The 20,208-nt window shown below is 32.3% G+C and overlaps 3 protein-coding genes across 6 annotated transcripts; 1 reads left to right on the top strand and 2 right to left on the bottom strand.

Annotated features, from left to right (window-relative positions):
- Positions 1 to 415: 415 nt before the first annotated feature.
- LOC123917806 (guanosine nucleotide diphosphate dissociation inhibitor 2) lies at positions 416 to 5,183 on the bottom strand. The gene is made up of 13 exons (XM_045969651.1): positions 4,812 to 5,183; positions 4,654 to 4,716; positions 4,476 to 4,559; positions 4,227 to 4,334; positions 3,933 to 4,105; positions 3,309 to 3,420; positions 3,093 to 3,173; positions 2,935 to 2,997; positions 2,304 to 2,405; positions 1,950 to 2,074; positions 1,214 to 1,424; positions 1,058 to 1,132; positions 416 to 735 (listed from the first exon to the last, which is right to left on the bottom strand). Exons 1-13 carry the CDS (start codon positions 4,896 to 4,898, stop codon positions 685 to 687), a joined length of 1,335 nt encoding a protein of 444 aa, XP_045825607.1. The 5' UTR covers positions 4,899 to 5,183; the 3' UTR covers positions 416 to 684.
- Positions 5,184 to 10,742: 5,559 nt separating this feature from the next.
- Positions 10,743 to 13,884, top strand: LOC123917805 (ubiquitin-like domain-containing CTD phosphatase). 4 transcript variants are annotated; one of them, XM_045969649.1, is made up of 7 exons: positions 10,743 to 11,117; positions 11,205 to 11,349; positions 11,945 to 12,059; positions 12,382 to 12,445; positions 12,588 to 12,753; positions 13,174 to 13,449; positions 13,547 to 13,884. In XM_045969649.1, the coding sequence occupies exons 1-6, from the start codon at positions 10,843 to 10,845 to the stop codon at positions 13,417 to 13,419; spliced, it is 1,011 nt and encodes a 336-aa protein (XP_045825605.1). In that variant the 5' UTR covers positions 10,743 to 10,842; the 3' UTR covers positions 13,420 to 13,449; positions 13,547 to 13,884. The 4 variants fall into 4 exon arrangements, with proteins under 4 accessions (XP_045825605.1, XP_045825603.1, XP_045825604.1 ...); XM_045969647.1 differs by having other exon boundaries at positions 13,174 to 13,458; XM_045969648.1 differs by having other exon boundaries at positions 13,174 to 13,458; positions 13,534 to 13,884.
- A 1,777-nt stretch (positions 13,885 to 15,661) lies between these two features.
- On the bottom strand, positions 15,662 to 20,157 carry LOC123917804 (uncharacterized protein At4g06598-like). The gene is made up of 5 exons (XM_045969646.1): positions 19,980 to 20,157; positions 17,946 to 18,690; positions 17,313 to 17,388; positions 17,074 to 17,200; positions 15,662 to 16,336 (listed from the first exon to the last, which is right to left on the bottom strand). The coding sequence occupies exons 2-5, from the start codon at positions 18,671 to 18,673 to the stop codon at positions 16,125 to 16,127; spliced, it is 1,143 nt and encodes a 380-aa protein (XP_045825602.1). The 5' UTR covers positions 18,674 to 18,690; positions 19,980 to 20,157; the 3' UTR covers positions 15,662 to 16,124.
- Positions 20,158 to 20,208: the final 51 nt, after the last annotated feature.

Here is a 20,208-nt window from a genome sequence, read left to right as displayed (position 1 = left end):
AAAATCAAAAATGGGTGGTTGAGTTTTTTATTTTATCTAGAAACACATTTGTCACTCATACACAAAAAAAAAATGATATAAATCAATTATAAAAATCTCAAATATCAATTAAACTATTCCTTAATAATTAAACTAAAAATGTCTAAAATGACTAATTTGATCTACATTTATATTTTCCAGGATTAAATTAATGTTTTTTATTTTCAAAGAATCAAATGTCTCTGCATCCCAGATTTTAAATACAGTTGGATGTTAGTAATTGAGATAATTTGGCGTTTATAGATGTTAATTTACCAAACATAATCTTAATTTACTCAAGATTTCCTCAATATTTTTTTGGTAGAAAGATTTCCTCAATATATACACAAGTGAAACTTACTGGCTATATGTATTAGTAATCGTGCAATTGGCAAAATATGAAAATAAAGTTCCATTTGGAAACTAAAAGAAATGCGGCACACGTCATACATGTCAAGATAATAAATGTATCAAGCACAAGCGAGCATCTGAACGGGAAAAGGTTACCCTGGAAACAAATCTGTTCTACAAGCTTCATAGTTTTCTGTCCAAAACAAAACAATTTATATAATAACTTATTATAAACTGATAACATTCGTCGTCCAAGTCCAGCGTATGGATTCCATCGGTAATATAGCAAACACAAAATAAATCTCCATGTTTTCTTTACTCTTCTGCGGCACTGGCAGCACTAAGATCCACACTGAGGTCAAGAACCTGTTCAAATTCACCACATTATGATTTCATAAATCAGCAAATTAACTAATTAACCACAAAACAATCAAGAGAATATGAATGTTCTACAGATCTCCATGCCCAACTGCAAGGCCAGACCAGGTTTCTAGCACATCCATGGGTTTTCTGTTAATCGCACAAAGGGGGTATTTATGCAGTTGAAACAACACAATGATATGACTGACTATAGCAGTTGTAGTCTTACCTTTTGGAGTAAATGGCTACATGCCAGACATCATCTGTGGCACTGCCAGGTAAAATCAAGCACATAAAACAACTGGTCACTAGGAAAAAGAAAAGTTACCTTTCCGGTTATCAATGTATACATGTTGAGGACATCCACTACGGTTGACTCAAAGTGAGTGGTAGCATCATAACTCTGTCAAGAAAATTAAATATTATAGTTGACTTATTGATAGGTTGCATAAATATAAATATAAGTAAGATAAAGTAAACTCACTGTTGATATAAAGCAGTTGTCCAGACCAGGTTCATTGACTGGTTCATATCTATCGTACATATCAAAAAATATTTCATCAACAGGTCCTAGAAGGTCAATCCCAGGTTTGAGTTCAATTGCAGGCTGATCTGTCTCTGCCTCAGTTGATACAAATGCAATAAATTTTCCCTTTGGGCAAACATTATGAGAATACGAGCAACAGAATAGGTACCTGCCAAGGACAACAAAATAAAGCAATCAGTGTAACAAGGAAAAATATAATCTATAATTGATTAGTTATCAATGCTCAAAATATTATTAATTTTTTCAATATGAAGATATGAAATTATCTTAGCATGAACAATTAAGGTATGAGTTTCAGGAAAACAAATGATGGCGATGAACAGAGCCCGGGTTTGACAGGAGACGGGGAGGTAATGAAGTTTGTGCTCTGTGAAACTCCCCAAAACCTAGTGATTGCATGTGACATTGACGGTGCTTGCGGTTGATCAATTTGGGAATGGTGCACACATGGGAATCACTTGTAGCAACATATCTCAATTTGTTGCTTATATTCAATATCAGAGGGTTATCAGTTGTTATGGGTCAGATTAAGTTCATAGAATTTAATGTTAAGTTACATTTTTTTTCAACTGTCCTAACAGCATGATATATCTTGCACATCTACTGCAAGTTGCAATAGATTCCATGAATTCAACCCAATAAATATTTTATGCTATACTAGATTATAACTTACATGTCGGACTTTCGACCCAATTGCTTCTGTGGGAGAATAACTTGCACCGATTGGGAGTCATTGGTGTTGGGGATCGGATGGCTCATGATGGCTATCGCCCTTGCAACCTTACCAACCTTCCTCACCTGTTGAAATGGTTGAAATTTCATTTAAAACAACAGTGCAGACTTCCATTAAGTTCAACATTTGGCACTAATTTCATTTTTTTCTAACTTCAGTAAGGACAAACTTCCTTTGGAAAGAAAAGTCGCAGTAAATTATTAGCATAATGACTTCAGGAGCAAACAAAATTTCAGTTTCACTATAACCTGAACAGCTTGCAAGTAGTCAAAAATAGGAATTGATTTCTATTACCTTGCCAGGCAAGTATGATGGATCACAAACAACTTTTTTGCACTTGGCAGTTTCCCCTTCAGACGTGACACCAACAACCTTTCCTCCATCATCAAATTCTACCTGGAATTCAAGCAAAATAATAAGCAATCCCGAAAGAAAGAATGTATACTAGCACAATAACAACTATAAAGAAATGGTTGGAAATTCCATCTGAAAGCAAGTTAACAATAAATAACACGTTCAACAAGTTTAAGAGGCTATATATATTGGGATAGGATCATAGGATTAAAATAACAGTGGTGTGAAACAAAATTGAATAACTGAATGATTAATTTATACATATTACTTGGTACATTGCGCATGAATTTGATTAAATATTGTTTCTCACTCAATAAAAGTGTCCTCAAACAGGCATTTAATTAATTCAAAGAAACTCAAAAATCAATAATTTTATATGATATATATTTAGGCTAATTTCATTCAAGATCCAGAATAACTATAGTCCAGACATTGGATTAACCAATAAAAGTTTCTACTCAAAGTTGGAACTGTGCAAGTGAGCCAAGTCGCACACTAGTGTGAATTAAAAGAGAGCAAGAGAGAGAATATATGTATATGTATTTATAGCAGTGTATAATTGTATATCTACCTTGCATTCAGGTTTATTCAACATATATGTACCACCATAAACAGCACTAAGCCGTGCAAATGCCTGAAACAACAAAAGATAACATGAGCAAAACAAGTCCAGCATACTACAATGGAGATAGGGCGGATGGATAAATATATAGATGTAGACGGGTATACCTGGGGAAGCTCTCCTAAACCATACAAAGGATATATGTAAGGTGATCCCCCTTGAAATCGTGCAAGAGACTCTGCATATAACTACAAGTAGGAAATATATGCTCGTGAATAAGGATGCAAAATAAAGCTAAGAATCCAAATAGAATAGATGAAACTTTCAATTAAGAAGAATCCATAATTCAAGAAGAATAACAAGTTCATAATAATCCAGCATACCTTCATTCTCTTTACAGTGTCCAGTGCTGGCTCACTCAAGTAGCGATCATCTCTATGAAGCGCCAAAGCATGACCAATGAAATCCACAGTGTTGTCATCAAGGCCAAATTTTCTGCAATGGATCAACAAGGCAAAGGATCTTAAAATATTCTTTCAGACAATTCACACAATGTTATACTTTCCTTCTTAGTGTAGGTATTGAGAGACCTACTCTACAAATAGATATCATAATATAGAAATATCATGATATGCAGAATGAATTTGACAAGCAATTACATTACATATGTACACAAACATAAATGCGAATTTATAGTAAATCACCACACACTTGAAATTTGAATTCATGAACGCATGAACGCATATTTACTCTATATATAAAACTGATAGAAGTGTTCATACATTTACATTTCACTATCGTCTCTATAACTGAAAAAATTAAAGATGATGCCATATCAAAGGTCAAAAGACATGGTACTTATTTCAAAACCAATTACCAAATGATCATGCAGAGACAGCAGAGTATTAACACAGTACAAAAAGCCGGATCATTGAATTGAATCTATAAATGGAAATATAATGGAGTAAACAAGAAGAAGAAAATAAAAGCGTATATTGTACACATACGCTATCAGTTCCTTGGTAGTCACTCTAGTCAAGTCCATCCCATCATGAGTTTTAGGATCACTCTCATTATAATCCTGAACATAAATGAAAAACTTGCGTGCACGACGTTTTTCAAAGATTCCCATAAGTGGGGACTTTAAAGCCTCCATGTCATTAGAAGGCACCTTGTGAACCTATAAAAGTGCAATTTCCCACCAGCAAAGCAATCAATAGTCAATACATCATCATATATCCGAACAAAAACAAATTTTCCAATTCAATCAATGCGAAAAAGAAAGAAAAAAACAAACATACCTTTCCTTTGTTAAAGACATGACTTCCATCCACAGCTTTAAAGTACAGATACTTTGTAACATCAGTATGAATGAGAACCCTCACTAACATACCATTAGCCATAATGAACTAGCCACCAAAAAAAAATATATAAAACAAATTCAGACAAATTGAGAATCATACCATAATTCAATATCATATGTATCATAAATGAACCAAAATAATTAAAAATAAATAAACGGAAAATGAATAAATATATAAATAAATAACCTTAGGGTTCATATCAATATTATAGTCTTTGCTAGAACCCAAATGTGGAGGAGGCTTGTTATCTCCACGGAATTTCTTCCAAAGCTGAATCATCAAACATATAAATCAATCAATCAAATCAAATAATCATTAGTTACAGAGTTCATTAAAAATCATAAAAATCAGAAAAAAGTTTAACCTGAATAAGATTGAGCGAGGTGGATTCTCCTCCGTAATAATCATTTCTATCCATGTGAAGAACCTAAACAAAAAAAAACGAATCAAACACGATTGGATCTATGTATCTATGAATGAACATGAATCGATCGATAAAAGTGATAACAGAAGAATACTTACTTTGAGGCCATCGACGGAGAGAAGACCACTGAGAATGCATTCCTTAAGACCAGTACCTAAAACGATGACGTCGTACTCTTCATCCATCGTATTCGATCTCCGATCAGAGTCTCGAAAGCGGGTTTAGGGTTTCAGAGTTATCTGGTTGAAATCAGAAGAAGAAGAAGAAGAAGAAATGTTTGGATCTTGATTTGATTTGATTGTCAAAGAGTCTATCGCAAACACTTTCGACTGCTTCTACTCGGCGATGATGATGCGATGCAATGCAATTTAACGACACTTGTTATTATTCCTTTCTTTATACTACTATTTTTTATTTTTTATTTTTTATTATTTAGTAGGGCTTTTTTTTTCATTTCTTTTTTGAGAAATGTTTCCTATTTTCTCTTTACGTCTTTTTCTTTTCTTCGGGTAAATTAATCTTTTTGAATATGATGTGCCTCTTTATTTTTTGACCTAGCCTTTTTATTTATTGTATTCCACAATTGACTGTTGTGTATTATTCACATATATTACTTTGATCTTATTTTTTTACTTATAAATAAAAATAAATATTAGTATATAAGATGTTGTTTGATTCGTCTCGATGAGTATTGTTAAAATATCAATTTTTTATAATTTTTACTATTATACAATTAAAAATATTAACCGTCAAAATTATATATCGACATGCGTGAAATAGTCAACTGTGTCAATCAAATTGTGATAGAGGAGTACCATTCATGCCTTTTAATTTTATGAAATTGGTGACAAACTTTTCTTTGATTAAACTAGAAGAACTTGAGGTTTGAATTTCAGATTTTTCATTTCTCATTCGTGTATGTGTATATCTATTAAGATACATTAAAAAAAAATTAATTCTATTTTAGTGAGTGTGTTTGCATTATTAATAGAAATTCGTAAATGATATTTTTATTTTTATTTTACCTAAGCAAATTACATGATAATTTATGCCGTTTTCTTACTCTTCATTTTAGTATAAGTGTGTTTTTTAAATAATTTTTATGTTCAAAATATTTATCTATTTAAAATATCAGTGTAGTATTTATTAATTTTTTCCACTAACATATTTTTATTTATTGTATTTCAATCCATCTAAGTCTAACTATTATTAATAAGAATATTTTAATATCTATAAAGAATTATCATTAAAATCAGCGTAGTATTATGAAAACAAAAATCAACATAAATTATTATCTCAAGAAATGTACAAAACTTAAATGGAATAGCTAAAGTGAATAAATGTAGGGTTAAATATGTTTTTAGTCTTTAATCAAATCTATGTGTCTTATCTTTGGTGTTCGATCTGAATTGTGGCATTGAAGATTACTATGATGAACGGTGAAATTATTCCCCTCAAATTAGTCGATTTTTGAATTGGATATTGAGTTTTAATAAAAATAAAAATAAAAATAAAAACTATAATATACGTATGCTTAGTGTATAAATAAACATATATCATATAAATAAGCATGTAGTATCGTTAACGATGAATTAAAATACTTTATATTTCATAACCAAAAAAAAATACTTTATATTGAGTAGGAAGCAAGTGATTTGCGTTTCCATAAAAGTAAAGGACAAATGCTTTGCTTTGAATTGGGAACAATATGCCTTACTTAATGTTTGATCTGGATTATGGCATTACAGATTATAATATTGTCAATAAGGATGAATGAATATTTTGCTTTTGTGTTGACTTTAATACTTATTTTGAAAAGAGAGGAAACATGTTTTTTTATACGAGTGGGTGTTATTTAAATTATTAGATTAGATCATACACTATGTTATAGAGTTACTCGTTATCATCAAGGTCTATTTTGTGGTGTTGTGAATGTTATGTCTATTTTATTCAAGCTTAAGATTCATTCTCCTAATACTCTTAAAATTAAAGTGATTTTGTGGCAACTTTTTCTAATTTATTGGATTAAGTGTAACTTAAATTGGTGCAACTCGGATGGAACAATGTAGTTTGTGGTTGTATATTCAAAGATTATTAAAATATTGTTATCGAAGGTGTATTCAGTTGCGGTGGTGTTGAATCACCTCAACACTTATTCTGTTCTTGTAGTTTTTTCACATCCCTATGATCGATGATTCGGTATTGGATTGATTTCTCGTCGGTTGACACTCAGCAATTATCGGACCATTTTATCCGGTTCACTTTTTCTTCAGGTGGCTCCCACACGCGACGATCTTTCCTGCAGCTCATCTGGCTCGTATGTGTGTGGGTTGTGTGGAACGAGAGAAATCAGAGAGTTTTCAGAAATTCGGAGTGCTCCTTATCTCAACTGTTGGACAAGGTCAAAATGTATTCTTATCGGTGGTTGAATACTATGAACCTTAATCTAGTCTCCAACTCTCATATTTGGTAGTTGAGCTCGTGTATTTGTTTGAGCATTTTATAGTTTTCATGTTGTGACTTTGACATTGAGTAATCTTTTGTAGTCTTTTCGGCGCACCTTTTGCCGAGGAGATTATTTGGTTAATATATATTTCTTTTTTGTCTTTTCAAAAAAAATATATTGTTATCAAAATTCAGCCCTAATTTTATTTTTTTCTTTCTCTCTAACCTTTCTTCGTTAATCATCCATCGAACGGGGTGATTTTGGGTCTTTTTTTTTATCATAAATCATCCATCTTTATCGTTTATTTTTGTCGTATATAAGTGTTGTTCACATATTTGAGTTATTATTTTTCTATTTTGTCGTCTAAGTGCGACATTTTTGGGAATTTTCCGTCTTGGTGCGATATTTTGTTAAGATTTGAATGTTAGTCTGTTAAACGCTATATTGTTGGCTAAAATTTTTATATGTATATTTATTGAGTATTTAACTATCTTCATCTCTTGTATTGTTGTTGCTATTTTAGTATATAAATGAATGAAATTTACTTTACTTAAAAAAAAAAAACTATATAAAGCTAATTTTACAGTTTTTTTGATTTATAATGTTGGCAATGGTGATCGAACCTAAGACCTCGTGCATACTATATAAACCTCCCACCAATAGACTAAACCTAGTGACTTAAATAATTTTTCAGTTACTGTAATTTAAATATTGTCAATAACTTTTTTTTACCATTGTGGCAATTTTTATTAACTTATCAATCTCTTTGCGGTCCTTACTAAAAAAATTATCTCTTTGCAGTCTCTTCTTTATCTTCTTATCTTAATCCGCTTATATACGACGCATTTATTTTGTAGTTCTATTTTTTTCGACCTCTATTCATATTGTGCAGAGATCGATTATTATTAATAATATTTTGTCGTTAAAAAAAAACTTGAAATAAAAAAGAAATAAAAAGAAAGTAAAGTAATAAGAGATAAGAGATCATACGCTCCATTATCACACTAACCAAAATAAACAAAGTTCCGTTTGGCAAGCTCAATAAACTAATTTGTAGTTTATGACTTTTAGCTTATAAGTTAAAAGTTTTAACAGTTTTTAAAAATAGTTTATAGTTTATTTTACTAGCTCATGGCTTATTTTTTAAACGTTATTTCAATTAGCTTTCGAGCATATAGTTTATCATTTTTCCTTCCAATTTTATCCTTATAATCTTACTTGAAAAAATTAAATATTAATTAAACGTATTTTTTTTATGTCATTTCATACTTATAAGCTAGTTCAATTGCTAATTTTATCAAACACTAAATTCAATCAGTTAGCTTATTCACTATAAATTCACCCGCTATAAGCTCATCTGATATAAACTAGTTTATCAATTATCCGCTGTTTTTATCAAACAGAGCCAAAATCTACTACTAACATTAATGATTTATTCTCATAATTTTGTTTGACACAATTTATTTTCATAATTTTGGAACACTAATTTCTTTACTCCCATTATAATCTTACTTGAAAAAATTAAATATTAATTAAACATATATTTTTATGTCATTTCATACTTATAAGATAGTTCAACTGCTAATTTTTTCAAACACTACAATTCAATCAGTCAGCTTATTCACTACAAGTTCATCCGATATAAGCTAGCTTGTCAATTATCTGCTATTTTTTATTAAACAAAGCCAAAATCTACTACTAACATTAATGATTTATTCTCATAATTTTGTTTGACACAATTTACTCTCATAATTTTGAAAAACTAATTTTTTACTCCTTTGTATGATGCAGAATAAGTGTCACAGTTTGATTATGTACACTATTTATATAGCTTACTTTACTAGCTTGCTATATTTTTTTACTAATATATAACATAAATGTTAACATATAATGTTGTTGAATTTATCTCAATAAATATTTTGTAAATATCAATTTTTTCTAATAACAATATACTCCCTCCGGTCCTTTTTATAAGAAACACTTTGGAATTTTTATTTGGTCCTTTTTATAAGAAACACTTTGACACAATTCCATTTGTACCCTTATTAAATACAATCAAATAATTCATTATAATGCTAGTGAATTAATTAGAGAAGTCTATTTCCCATACTAGTCAAAGGTTAGTTTTGGAATATAACATAAAATGATAGAATCATTAATGAGAAAATTTACCTTCCTTGGTCTGTGTGATTTTGTCAAAGTGTTTCTTATAATAAGGACCGGAGGGAGTATAACAAAATACTCCTATATAGTCAATTTTTTTTTACACATATTAATATTCAAAATTGTATATTGACATGTGTGGTTAATTGTGACATTTATTTATTTTTTCCTTTATCACCATTCATTAGTTTAATCTTGAGTCAGCTCTAACATCAATTTATTCAAAGTCCTCCCGATCGTAGTTTAGAGAATATACTAGTATTCATTTATCAATTATTATATTATTTTTCCTTTAAAAAAATTATTATATTATTTTTTTAGCCAAAAAATTACTATTATATTATTTTTATCACCATTATTTATTTTTTAGAGAAAACAAGGGCAATACGAGAAAACGGGATTGGTTATTATACATAAGCTATCCTTATGCACCATGCATAAGTTACTTAGTGCACCCCCCAAATTACTTGTGCACCCCCCAAATTACTAGCACACCCCCAAATTTCTCATGCACCCCCAAATTTCTCATGCACCCCCCAAATTTCTCATGCACCCCCAAAATTTCTCGCACACCCCCAATATGACTTTTGCCCCCCAATTTTATTTTTTTGGTCCCCTCCACATTTCTAGCCTAAACCATTTTGTTGTGGTTATGGTTTCAGAGATATGCACTCCAAAACCATTAAGTGTATAAGATGGTTTTAGAGTACAACCCTATAATTAGAATACAAACAATAATTGTGATTTGAAACCATTTAACCAACATAATGGTTTCCAGAATTTTTAAAACCATATAAACACACATAAAACCATTTTACAATACAAATGGTTTCAGTGTATAACTATCTGAAACCATTTAACCAACATAATGGTTTCCAGAATTTTTAAAACCATAAAAACACACATAAAACCATTTTACAATACAAATGGTTTCAGTGTATAACTATCTGAAACAATTTAACTGGTTTTAAATAATGATTATAATTGTACAAAAAAAAAACAATTATGATTCTAATTATAGGTTGTACTTCAAAACCATCTTATGCACTTAATGGTTTTGGAGTGTATATTTTTGAAACCATTCCCACAGCAAAATGGTTTAGGCTTGAAATATGGGGGTTAAAAAAAAATTGGGCGCACAAGTCATCTGGGGGTGCGTGAAAAATTTTGGGGGGTGCGCTAGAAATTTGGGGGTGCGCGAGAAATTGGGGGTGCATGAGAAATTTGGGGGGTGCACGAGAAATTTGGGGGTGCGCGAGTAATTTGGGGGGTACGTGAGAAATTTGGGGGGTGTGAGATTAAGTGTGAGTGTGTGAGTTGAGATTGGCTAGGATTATTACATGTGGATACTCAATCTAATGGATGTTATTGACTTATGTACCATGCATAAGGATTACACTTATGTATAATAACTTCACCCCGAGAAAACAAGCAAAGACCTAGCTAGAAGTGAAAGTGTGTGTGTGAAGTGAAGAAGACATAGCAGTTAGCGCGCACACACGAAAACGAAAGGGAAAAAAATGGCAGCGGCGTGTTCATCTTCATCATCACCGTCGACGGAAGAAGAGATAACACTCAAAGTCAAATGGAGTGGAAAAGATTACACCGTCCGAGTCTGCGCCGATGACACCGTCGGAGAACTCAAACGTCGTATCTGCGAATCAACCAACGTTTTACCAATTCGTCAGAAACTTCTATACCCTAAACTCGCTTCCAAACTCAACGATGATTCTCTTTTACTCTCTCAACTTCCTATCAATCTCAATAATTCATCTATCAAATTCACTATGATCGGGTTCGCATTTTTCCCCTTTTGTTATCTCTTTTTGAATTCTTCGATTTAATTATTTAATTAGTTATTTACGATTGTTACTTATAACAGTACTACTGAAGAAGATTTGATAGTTGATCCGGTGGAATCTCCTGAGATTCTTGATGATTTTGAACTTCCTCAGGAAGAAGCTGTTGATATCAAAGACATGCAAGTTAACAAACTCAAATTGAGCAGACGCATTAATCACTTCAAGGTACTTCTACTATTACTATCTCAATTTCATTCCATATTTTTTATGCATTTTCATTTCAATGTTTGCTTGTTTAGTTGTTTATAACTATGAAGCACGGACACAGACACCATACACATGCACAGATAAAATTTCGGGAAAATGGCATAATTTAGTGGAATCACATGTGTCGGTGTCTGCCAATGTCAATGTCAATTCTATACAGGTTTACCATTTACAATATGGATTGAATTCATATAAATTAGTAGTGTAAAGATAGTAAGATAGTGCACTATCAATTAATTATGATTGTCATATGATTAAAAATATTTGACTTCAACCAAGACATTAGACTCAGGTGTTTAATGAGCTCTTATAAGACGAATCGTTCGGGAGAACCCAAGTTCGATTCCTGGTTGGAACAATTCTTAGTTAGGTTTTACTTACCTCGTGGCAGAACTCTGGATTATCGGAGCCCCCTTCCCCCGGGAACGAGAGGGTTAATAAAAAATTATTTGACTTCAATAATAACTCTTTTTAAAGTGACACATGTGATTGATTGTTTACACAGTGTATCAAAATTAAACTCTTACGATAATATATAATTATAATAATGCAGGTTGAGATTCAAAACCCTTGTCGCCAAGGAAAGAAACTTCTTGTTTTGGATATTGATTACACCCTTTTTGATCATCGCTCTACTGCTGAAAACCCTCTTCAACTCATGAGACCTTGTATTGCACTCTACACTAATTGATTGTTATTCTCTCTTTCATTTGTTTTTTTGTTTAATTACGCCCTTCATTCCAATTTGGCGGTTTAAGGACTTTATCATTAATTGTTTTACAAATTCTTATCTTTCAATGCAAAGAACATAAATGCTCTAAGGGTATAGGTGAAAAACTAAGGCCAATTATATCTATCAATTTCTAAAACATGTGTTGTTTTGAAACAAAAATAAATTGTGAAAACTGCCAAAGATTTGGAATGGAGGGAGTATTATTGATTATTTTGTGTTTGCAATTTGGAAATGCAATGTGTTTTCCTTCTTTGCAGACCTTCACGAGTTTCTGACAGCAGTTTATGCTGAGTATGACATTATGATATGGTCTGCAACAAGGTACCTTCATTTATTCTCCTGTATCAGAACTCTTGTTCTTTTGGGGGAATATACAACTCTTGCTGCGATTCACTGCAACTGGGGCACATATATCATGTTCTGCGTAACTGAATGAATGCATGTTTCACTTTTTGACTTGCAGTATGAAATGGATTAACCTGAAGATGAGCCAACTTGGGGTTTTGGACAATCCTAACTACAAAATCACGGCACTTCTTGACCACTTGGCTATGATCACTGTTCAGACAGCTTCTCGTGGTGTCTTTGATTGCAAGCCACTTGGTTTGATCTGGGCTCAATTCCCTGAGGTATGTATAAATTATACTGCCATTTATCTTCATTATGCAAAGTAGGTAATAGAATTGTGTTTATGTATAAATTATACTACCATTCCATCTACAGCTGACGGAAAATTTTACATTTTTATCTGGGGAGAAAAAGGACAACTAGAATGATTACTGTTGCAACTTCTTCCCGATAAACTTAAAATATGTTTAATGCTTGTTAGTGTAACAAGACAGTATATAATCGTAGGTGGACTATTGAGTTCATTGATATAATATAAGTTAAATAAGTTGCAAACTGTAACTATCAGACAAACCTATTTGTTGTGTTGTATATTGTAAACAACATCTGTTTTTAACTCATTCTAGTATTGTTTGAATTTTTGCAAAAGTCGGCAATGATCTGTTTGAGTTGATGGTGGTTTCTTTCTTGTTTTGTTTCAGTTCTACAGTGCTTCTAATACTATCATGTTTGACGACCTTCGAAGAAATTTTGTGATGAACCCGCAGAATGGTTTGACAATTAGACCGTTCAGGAAGGCTCATGCAAACCGAGACATTGATCAGGAGCTTGTGAAACTTACCCAGTACTTACTGGCCATTGCAGAGCTTGATGATTTGAGTCACCTTGATCATAGTAAATGGGAGTCATTCTCGGAAGACACTGGTAAAAGGCGCAGGCACAGATGAGTGATAATGGAAAGCAATAAGAGGAATCTGGTAAGCAAGGTGCAGCTTCTAACCTTATATACAAACTGTAGGTTTATGAGAAACATTGTTCATTGTTCAACCTGAGGATTTCAGTTTTTCGTTTCAGATATTTATGTTAGAAGTTAGAGCAGAGTGAATGGCAGAAAGGAGAATATTCCTTGTTGCAGCTCTGTGGGATTACCTAAGATGGCTAATACTGCTTGTGCATTCCTACATACCAATTCCTGAACACTACTGTGCTTCTGCACGAGAAATTAAATGTATTTTCATGATTTGTTGAGAAGTTAATACAAAGCTTGGATTCATAGTGGGTATTGGGGTCATTTCCTTGATATATGGTTGCCAAGGAAAGATCAAAATGTGAGAAAATTGGTGAAAGCTGTAACTACCTTCCAAATGATTGATTTATTCTATTTCTGGACAATGCATAATATGCAAGTTCAATATTTTCTATCTTGGTTTTGGACTTGCCTGTTGTTCTTGTATTTTATGATTTGTGATTTATTTTATTGTAAGAAAATGTTACAATGTGTACATGTTTGGAATCATGATGAGGTTGATGAAATCATAGTGACACTGTGATTCTATTAAACTCACTTCTTTTGAGGAGGACAATTAATTACTATCTTACTAAATCCTTACCGATGAAAAGGTAAGAAAATTAAGAAGAGGGGAGGGTGCTAGTGAATGAAATATGATAGAGGGTTAAGAAAGAACGAAAAATGGATGAAAATGCTAAACAGTGTCCTCGGGGCAGAGTTAAATATATTATTATGGAAGTTTTATATTAAAACTTGTGCATTTAATATCTTAAAAACATAAAAAGTTATTTTTTTAGCATTAAATTTTATTTTTAATTTTATTTTTTAGTATGCTTAACAAGTTTCTGGGGGCACTGTTTAGCATGACCTTTGATTTTGAATGTTTAATTGGCTAATCACCATTTCACTTCTGAACTTGCTTGCCCAGGAATGGTTTCAAATCTCCATTTTATGAGTAGTAATTTATTTGCTTCCAGCCAAAAGTATGGCCAGTAGTGCTTCTTCTCCAATCGAATACCAAACACATTAAGCAAATCTGATTGCCTAAAGTTTCATAGCAAGTTGGTCGATTTTCTTCAGTTTTGCACCCTCCTAGTCATACATACCTAGGCCCTTGATTAATCGCAATATGCTAGCCAAATTACTATTTGATACTCCCTCCAATATAAACAAATGAGAAATATATTTGCTTTAAATTAGACCAAATATATTTTTGACTTGTTGATATTTTAGACCATAAGGGTAAGTAATTGTAGTCAACTTCTTCATCTACCAAAGCGTTGCACAAATATAAAATATATTTTCTTTCCCTAATTTTCATAACTATTATTCTTCCAACTCTAATTTTAAAAATCACACTGTATGAGGTCAAAATAAATACATCACATCACATGTATATATTTCTAATAAAATTAAGCTAGTGAATATTTTCTTTCTCCCCATGATTAAAAGAATATTAATTTTGTACTCCTACCATTAGGTGGGGGGCATTAAAAATCCTAGGGACAATTTCAAAGTTTATACAAAATAACGAGTTAAAGATTAATTACTATCGACTTTAATTATTGTAGAAAAAGAAAACAGACTAAGAGTTTCTTTGGGTGTTGGGGGACAACCATTGTTGGTGGCTGGCTAAATAGACTTGAGAGCTAAGAGATTCGTTTATGTTCAAATAAACTATAAAATTTATATTTATGACTTGAGAGACAAAAATATTAAAATTAGGAGAACAATATAATTTAAGTTTCTTTATAAACAATAGTATAATTTAAGTGTCTCAAAAAACTCAAAATTAATCTCTACAATTGCATCCAGAAGAAGAAGATACCCAATTTACAAAAATAAAATAAACTTTAGCATCTTAGAAAAATATAAATGAACAAAACTTAGGATATACCTTTTAGTTGCAATTTAATATAGTATTAGACCTTCAAATGAAATGTTGAAGTGGCTGTGACTAATAATGAAAATCAATAACCCTCTAAAGCAAGTCACTAAATTTGGGTAGTATGCATCTCCTAGGTTCAATCATCATTGACTCCATTGTAAACCAAAAAATAAAATAAATGAACCCTCTAAAGCTTTCTAGCTTTAGTGAAAGTGAACTTATATTTTAGGAAATAATTGGCAAAAAAAGTATGTCCCAAGTCATTCTTCTCACTGCAGTCAAACAACACGTGTTCAGAAAATATGAACTTCAGAAAAATCATAGTACAAACATTATCCATACAAATAATAATGCACATTCAAATATCCCTGAGATATATGCTGTATGCACTGAGCCAAATTCCAACACAATGGAGATTCACAAGAGGAGGTATTAAGATACATAATCACTGAAGATTTCGGCGGGAGCGAAACTTCGAAACCATCGAGTTACCACCTCCGGCAGGTCAAATGACAGAAATTAGAATAAAGATTTCGCCAATGACCACCAGGTGCAACATCAAATAAATGGCAATAGTTTAAGTAAATAGAGAACATAAAGACTTCAAAGGTACGAACGCTGAAATATCAGCAAAGCGGGCAGAGAGAGAGGGCATATCCTGGAAATCTCTGCACAATCCCGCATGTCGGAAGAAACAAATTCTATCACAGGGTGACAACATCAGTTGGTAAAACAAGGATACAGCTATGGCCGAGCTAAATTCTTAGTGCTCCATTTGCAGGGTCGTGCCCAGAATTGGTGTCCTTGTGCTTCAGAGAAAGGTTAGCAAACTGAGAGTCAAGGTCTCTGCTGTTCGAGCGTCTATGACTACCAGATGGTTGTTGTTGAGGCTGATGTGACTGCTGCAGATTTTGTTGATACATGCTACGTAATCTTCCGATCTCTCTCTCCAGTACTTCCTGCTCCACTGTATTTCAAATTGCATAGTTATTAGTGTTAAAAAAAAAACTGTCAAATCCAATGGAAGACTAAAGAGAACTCAAGTGGTAGGATTTCAGTGTTATTATTTTTTCAAATAATTTTTATGGTCTAATTCTAATTTTATCTCATTATTTTATTAAACAAGACACCATTGAAGCATAAATATCTTCTATTTTACAATTTTTCTTCACATAAACAAAACACAATGTCAAATAAATAAATCATAAGAAAACAAATAAACATCAAAACTCGAGTATGCACAGGCTATGAGATATCCTTTGTACAAGTTTTAAAGACGGAACAAATAAATAGAACAGGCAACACAGTATAACTACAAAGAAACAAATGCTTATCTATTCTATAGTCCACTTAGAGCTACAATTTTGGTCCTTCTCTAAGTTATTTAACACAACCCTTACGATCAAACACCCCTTTCCTTTATATCATTCCAGCAGTTGTTCTTGCAATCGGGCTCAGGTTCATAGGAGATAGAACTTATATGCTACAGCCAAACTTAGAGAATAAACCTAATACATTTCTCACCTATGTATAGAAAAATATACATCATAATTCACAAGGATTTACCAGCCAGGGTATTCAAGCATAGATACAGGATGCACAACCCCCTTGAGATGCAGAATACCCAGATTGACATTTCCAGGAAAAACAGACTTCCATTACTTGAAAACATACATGGATAATTCTCATATGGTAGAAACTTACAATATTTGATAAGCTGCTCTTGTGCTAAACTTTCTAAACGTTGTTTGAGTGCTTTATTCTCCATACTCAAGATAAGATTCTGCTGGTTAAGAAACTCAAGCTCAGCCGATACTTCAGTTCCTTCTGCCTATGTATTGACATAAAAAGAAACAAACAGAATTTTCAACCTTCGAATATAGTATATATACACATTATAGAAAATGTTACTCTGCATAATATTGCTTTATGCTGAAACTTGCCTGTAAAGCCTGTACATTTCTTTCCAGCTCGGCTATGTACTGAAGTTTACGAACCCGTGAACGTTGAGCAAATTGCCTGCAATAGAAGTGTTTTAGATTTTTTCCCCCATTCCATATATAAATTGATTTTTCTTATATAAAATTTCTGTAAATCAAGTAGCGGAAATAGCCAAGAGAAAACATTAATTCTAATATATATATATAAGAAGTCAGAGAAACATGTGGATCTTCTTTTTCTACACAGGAAATAGAATACAAACTTTAGTAATGCAGAGATCATTTTTGTGCCACGCACAATCATTATATCTTTCCTTTTCTAAGTATAATATGGAATTGGTTACTATATTTATATGCAGTGTATGACAAAGCTTCATATGAATGCAGTGTGAAACGAAGAGAGCATGAAAAAGCTTCTGAAACTTTGAGAAGGTCAACAAGAGAGCATGACAAAGCTTCGTATGAATGCAGTGTGAAACCAAACCAGTATGCTTGGAGAAACAAAAAAAGAGAACAGAAACAGATGATCAAACCATCCATTCACCGATTCATGCAGCCACCAAGTCATATAAAAGTGATAAAATTTAACAATTACTATAATAGCCAAAAAACTGAAACTAGAAAAGAAGCACATACTGTTTAGCACGTTTTGAATCTGTTTCAGAAGCAGATGACTTTGCATGTAAACCATCCTTTCTTTCAAAAGATGATTTTATGTCTTGTAAGCCAGATTCTACTGAATCATGATTTTCATTTGCAGTCGGTAGAATCCGATCTGCTTCGTATAGTGTACTTGGGGTTGGTGATCCTGATCTCTGAAAAGCAACACTGTCTCTGCCAGATGGAACACCACTCGCATTTGAAAAAGACTCCCATGATCTGTTTTTCTGTTTTGCTAGATTCATTTCTGCATACATGGATGCATGACGAGCATCTTTGTTGCGATCAAATTCTGGGGGTGACCAAGCCGGAATAGATAAGAAATTCTTATATTTATACTCATCATGATCCGCGTAACCAATGTTAGATGCATTAATATTGTCGATATATGCAAAAGAATCACTTGATGAACGCCTATGACCACCCCTTCGGACAGGTGTATCTGGCTCATTTAGGAGATCATCAAGCCATGATGGCTGCTCCTCAATAAGATGGCTCTCAGATGAAGTACGTTGGTGGTGAGAGTTTCCTTCTCTTGGCTTATTAACAGGCTTTGAACCAATTGTAGGATTTGAAACATAATCAGTATATGTTTGAGAAATAGTAGGAAATGGACTTTTCGGAGGAAGCAGAGCATGAGCATGCTTTCCAGGACCAGTATACACCAAATTTCGAATACCCGATGAGCTCTTTGAATTTGCCATAGAAGCAGGATCAATACCTGTCAAATAACTTCATATGAATCACCAAACACTATGACCATGTAACAATAGGTGCATTAAAAGATAATATAAAGAATAGTAAGCAATAAACAATTTTGAAAGGTTCTTCAAATGAAAATTTAAGCATGTTATCCAGTACGCAACAAAGATGATATGGCGAGCCTATGTTTTCCATTACAAAATATAACCACAAACTCGTGCTACTTGAATACTCGGTACAAAGATCTTATAAGGCTAAAGGTATGCCATTGAATGTTTCAAATAATTCCCTATGTTCTTGAAAAACAGAAAGCTTCATGTAAGATGTAACCAAGGCAGATTTTGAAACAATAAACCTAGCAGAAATCTCAATGTTCTAAATGAGTAAAACTAGATACTTCGTTGAGAAAATAGACTATGAACTAGATATCTCAGAACCACATAGAATTACTTATTTCAATCGATGTATCCTTTCATTTATTTGTCCAAATGTAATCCTAAATTTTTTCCAACCATCTTACGAACAATACTACATAACTTCCTTTTTACATAGATACTATTCCAAATAGTTGACTAACACTGTTCACTCTTCCTCACAGTATGGAACCATCACATATCAATCCGCCCGCACAATTTCATTACAAGAATGCAAATCTGATATGAAATAACTATACCAAGACATTAACTATCGTATTGCAAACAAATTGCCATCTTAACTTTATTGAAGCAAAAAATCAAACTGAAAGAATTGTGTCCACTAAATCTTCCAAGACAACAATAGTTAGCTACTGATGTAACAGAAACTCCAATAACAAAAATTTCAAAAACAAACAGCAGAAAGAAAAATCTAAATCTTAGCAATCATAAACCACTACCTGAAGTATAAAAAAATCCAATCCCCAAAATAAAATTTACAAAAATAAAGATAATTTTTTTTTGCTAGTTTATATAATTTTCTCATGACCCAGATGAGGAAAAAACCCAAAGATAGAAACTTTAATCTGTTCTGCTACTTTTCCTCCATAATCTACCTTAACCATGCATGTTTTTTCAGAAAATCATAATTAAAAAAAGGTCAACAAAAAGGGGAAATTACTCTATAGATTCCAAAAATGATGCAATGTGTAACTCTATGGTATCAAAAGAACAATAATTTCCAGCTGATTTCACAAATTCAAGCTACAAAAAAGCTATAGATTCGTTTTACAACAAAAAAAATAAAATGAAGAAAGGGGCTTAAAAATTAAAATCAACAAAAAGCAAAAACCCAAAAAAATAGAAAGAATCAAAAGAAAGAATAAAAACTCGCCTTTGCAGATTGAAGATTCGAGATCCCTAAATGCAAATGATAAAAGGGGCTTAAAATCAAAGCAAAGTTGTAATCTTTCTCTCTCTTAGGGTTCGTTTCTTCAACTACCTGTCTGTCTCGTTGAAGCTTGATTGTAACACCATCATCACCAACTAATACTTGTTTGTGTTGTTCCTAAAACTTTTTTTTATTTACATTTTAACCCCAATATTTTCACTTTTTTGCAAGA

This window comes from Trifolium pratense, linkage group LG3, assembly GCF_020283565.1.
Source record: "Trifolium pratense cultivar HEN17-A07 linkage group LG3, ARS_RC_1.1, whole genome shotgun sequence".
NCBI classification, from domain to species: Eukaryota; Viridiplantae; Streptophyta; class Magnoliopsida; order Fabales; family Fabaceae; genus Trifolium; species Trifolium pratense.
This window is presented reverse-complemented; position numbering and strand designations above follow the sequence as displayed.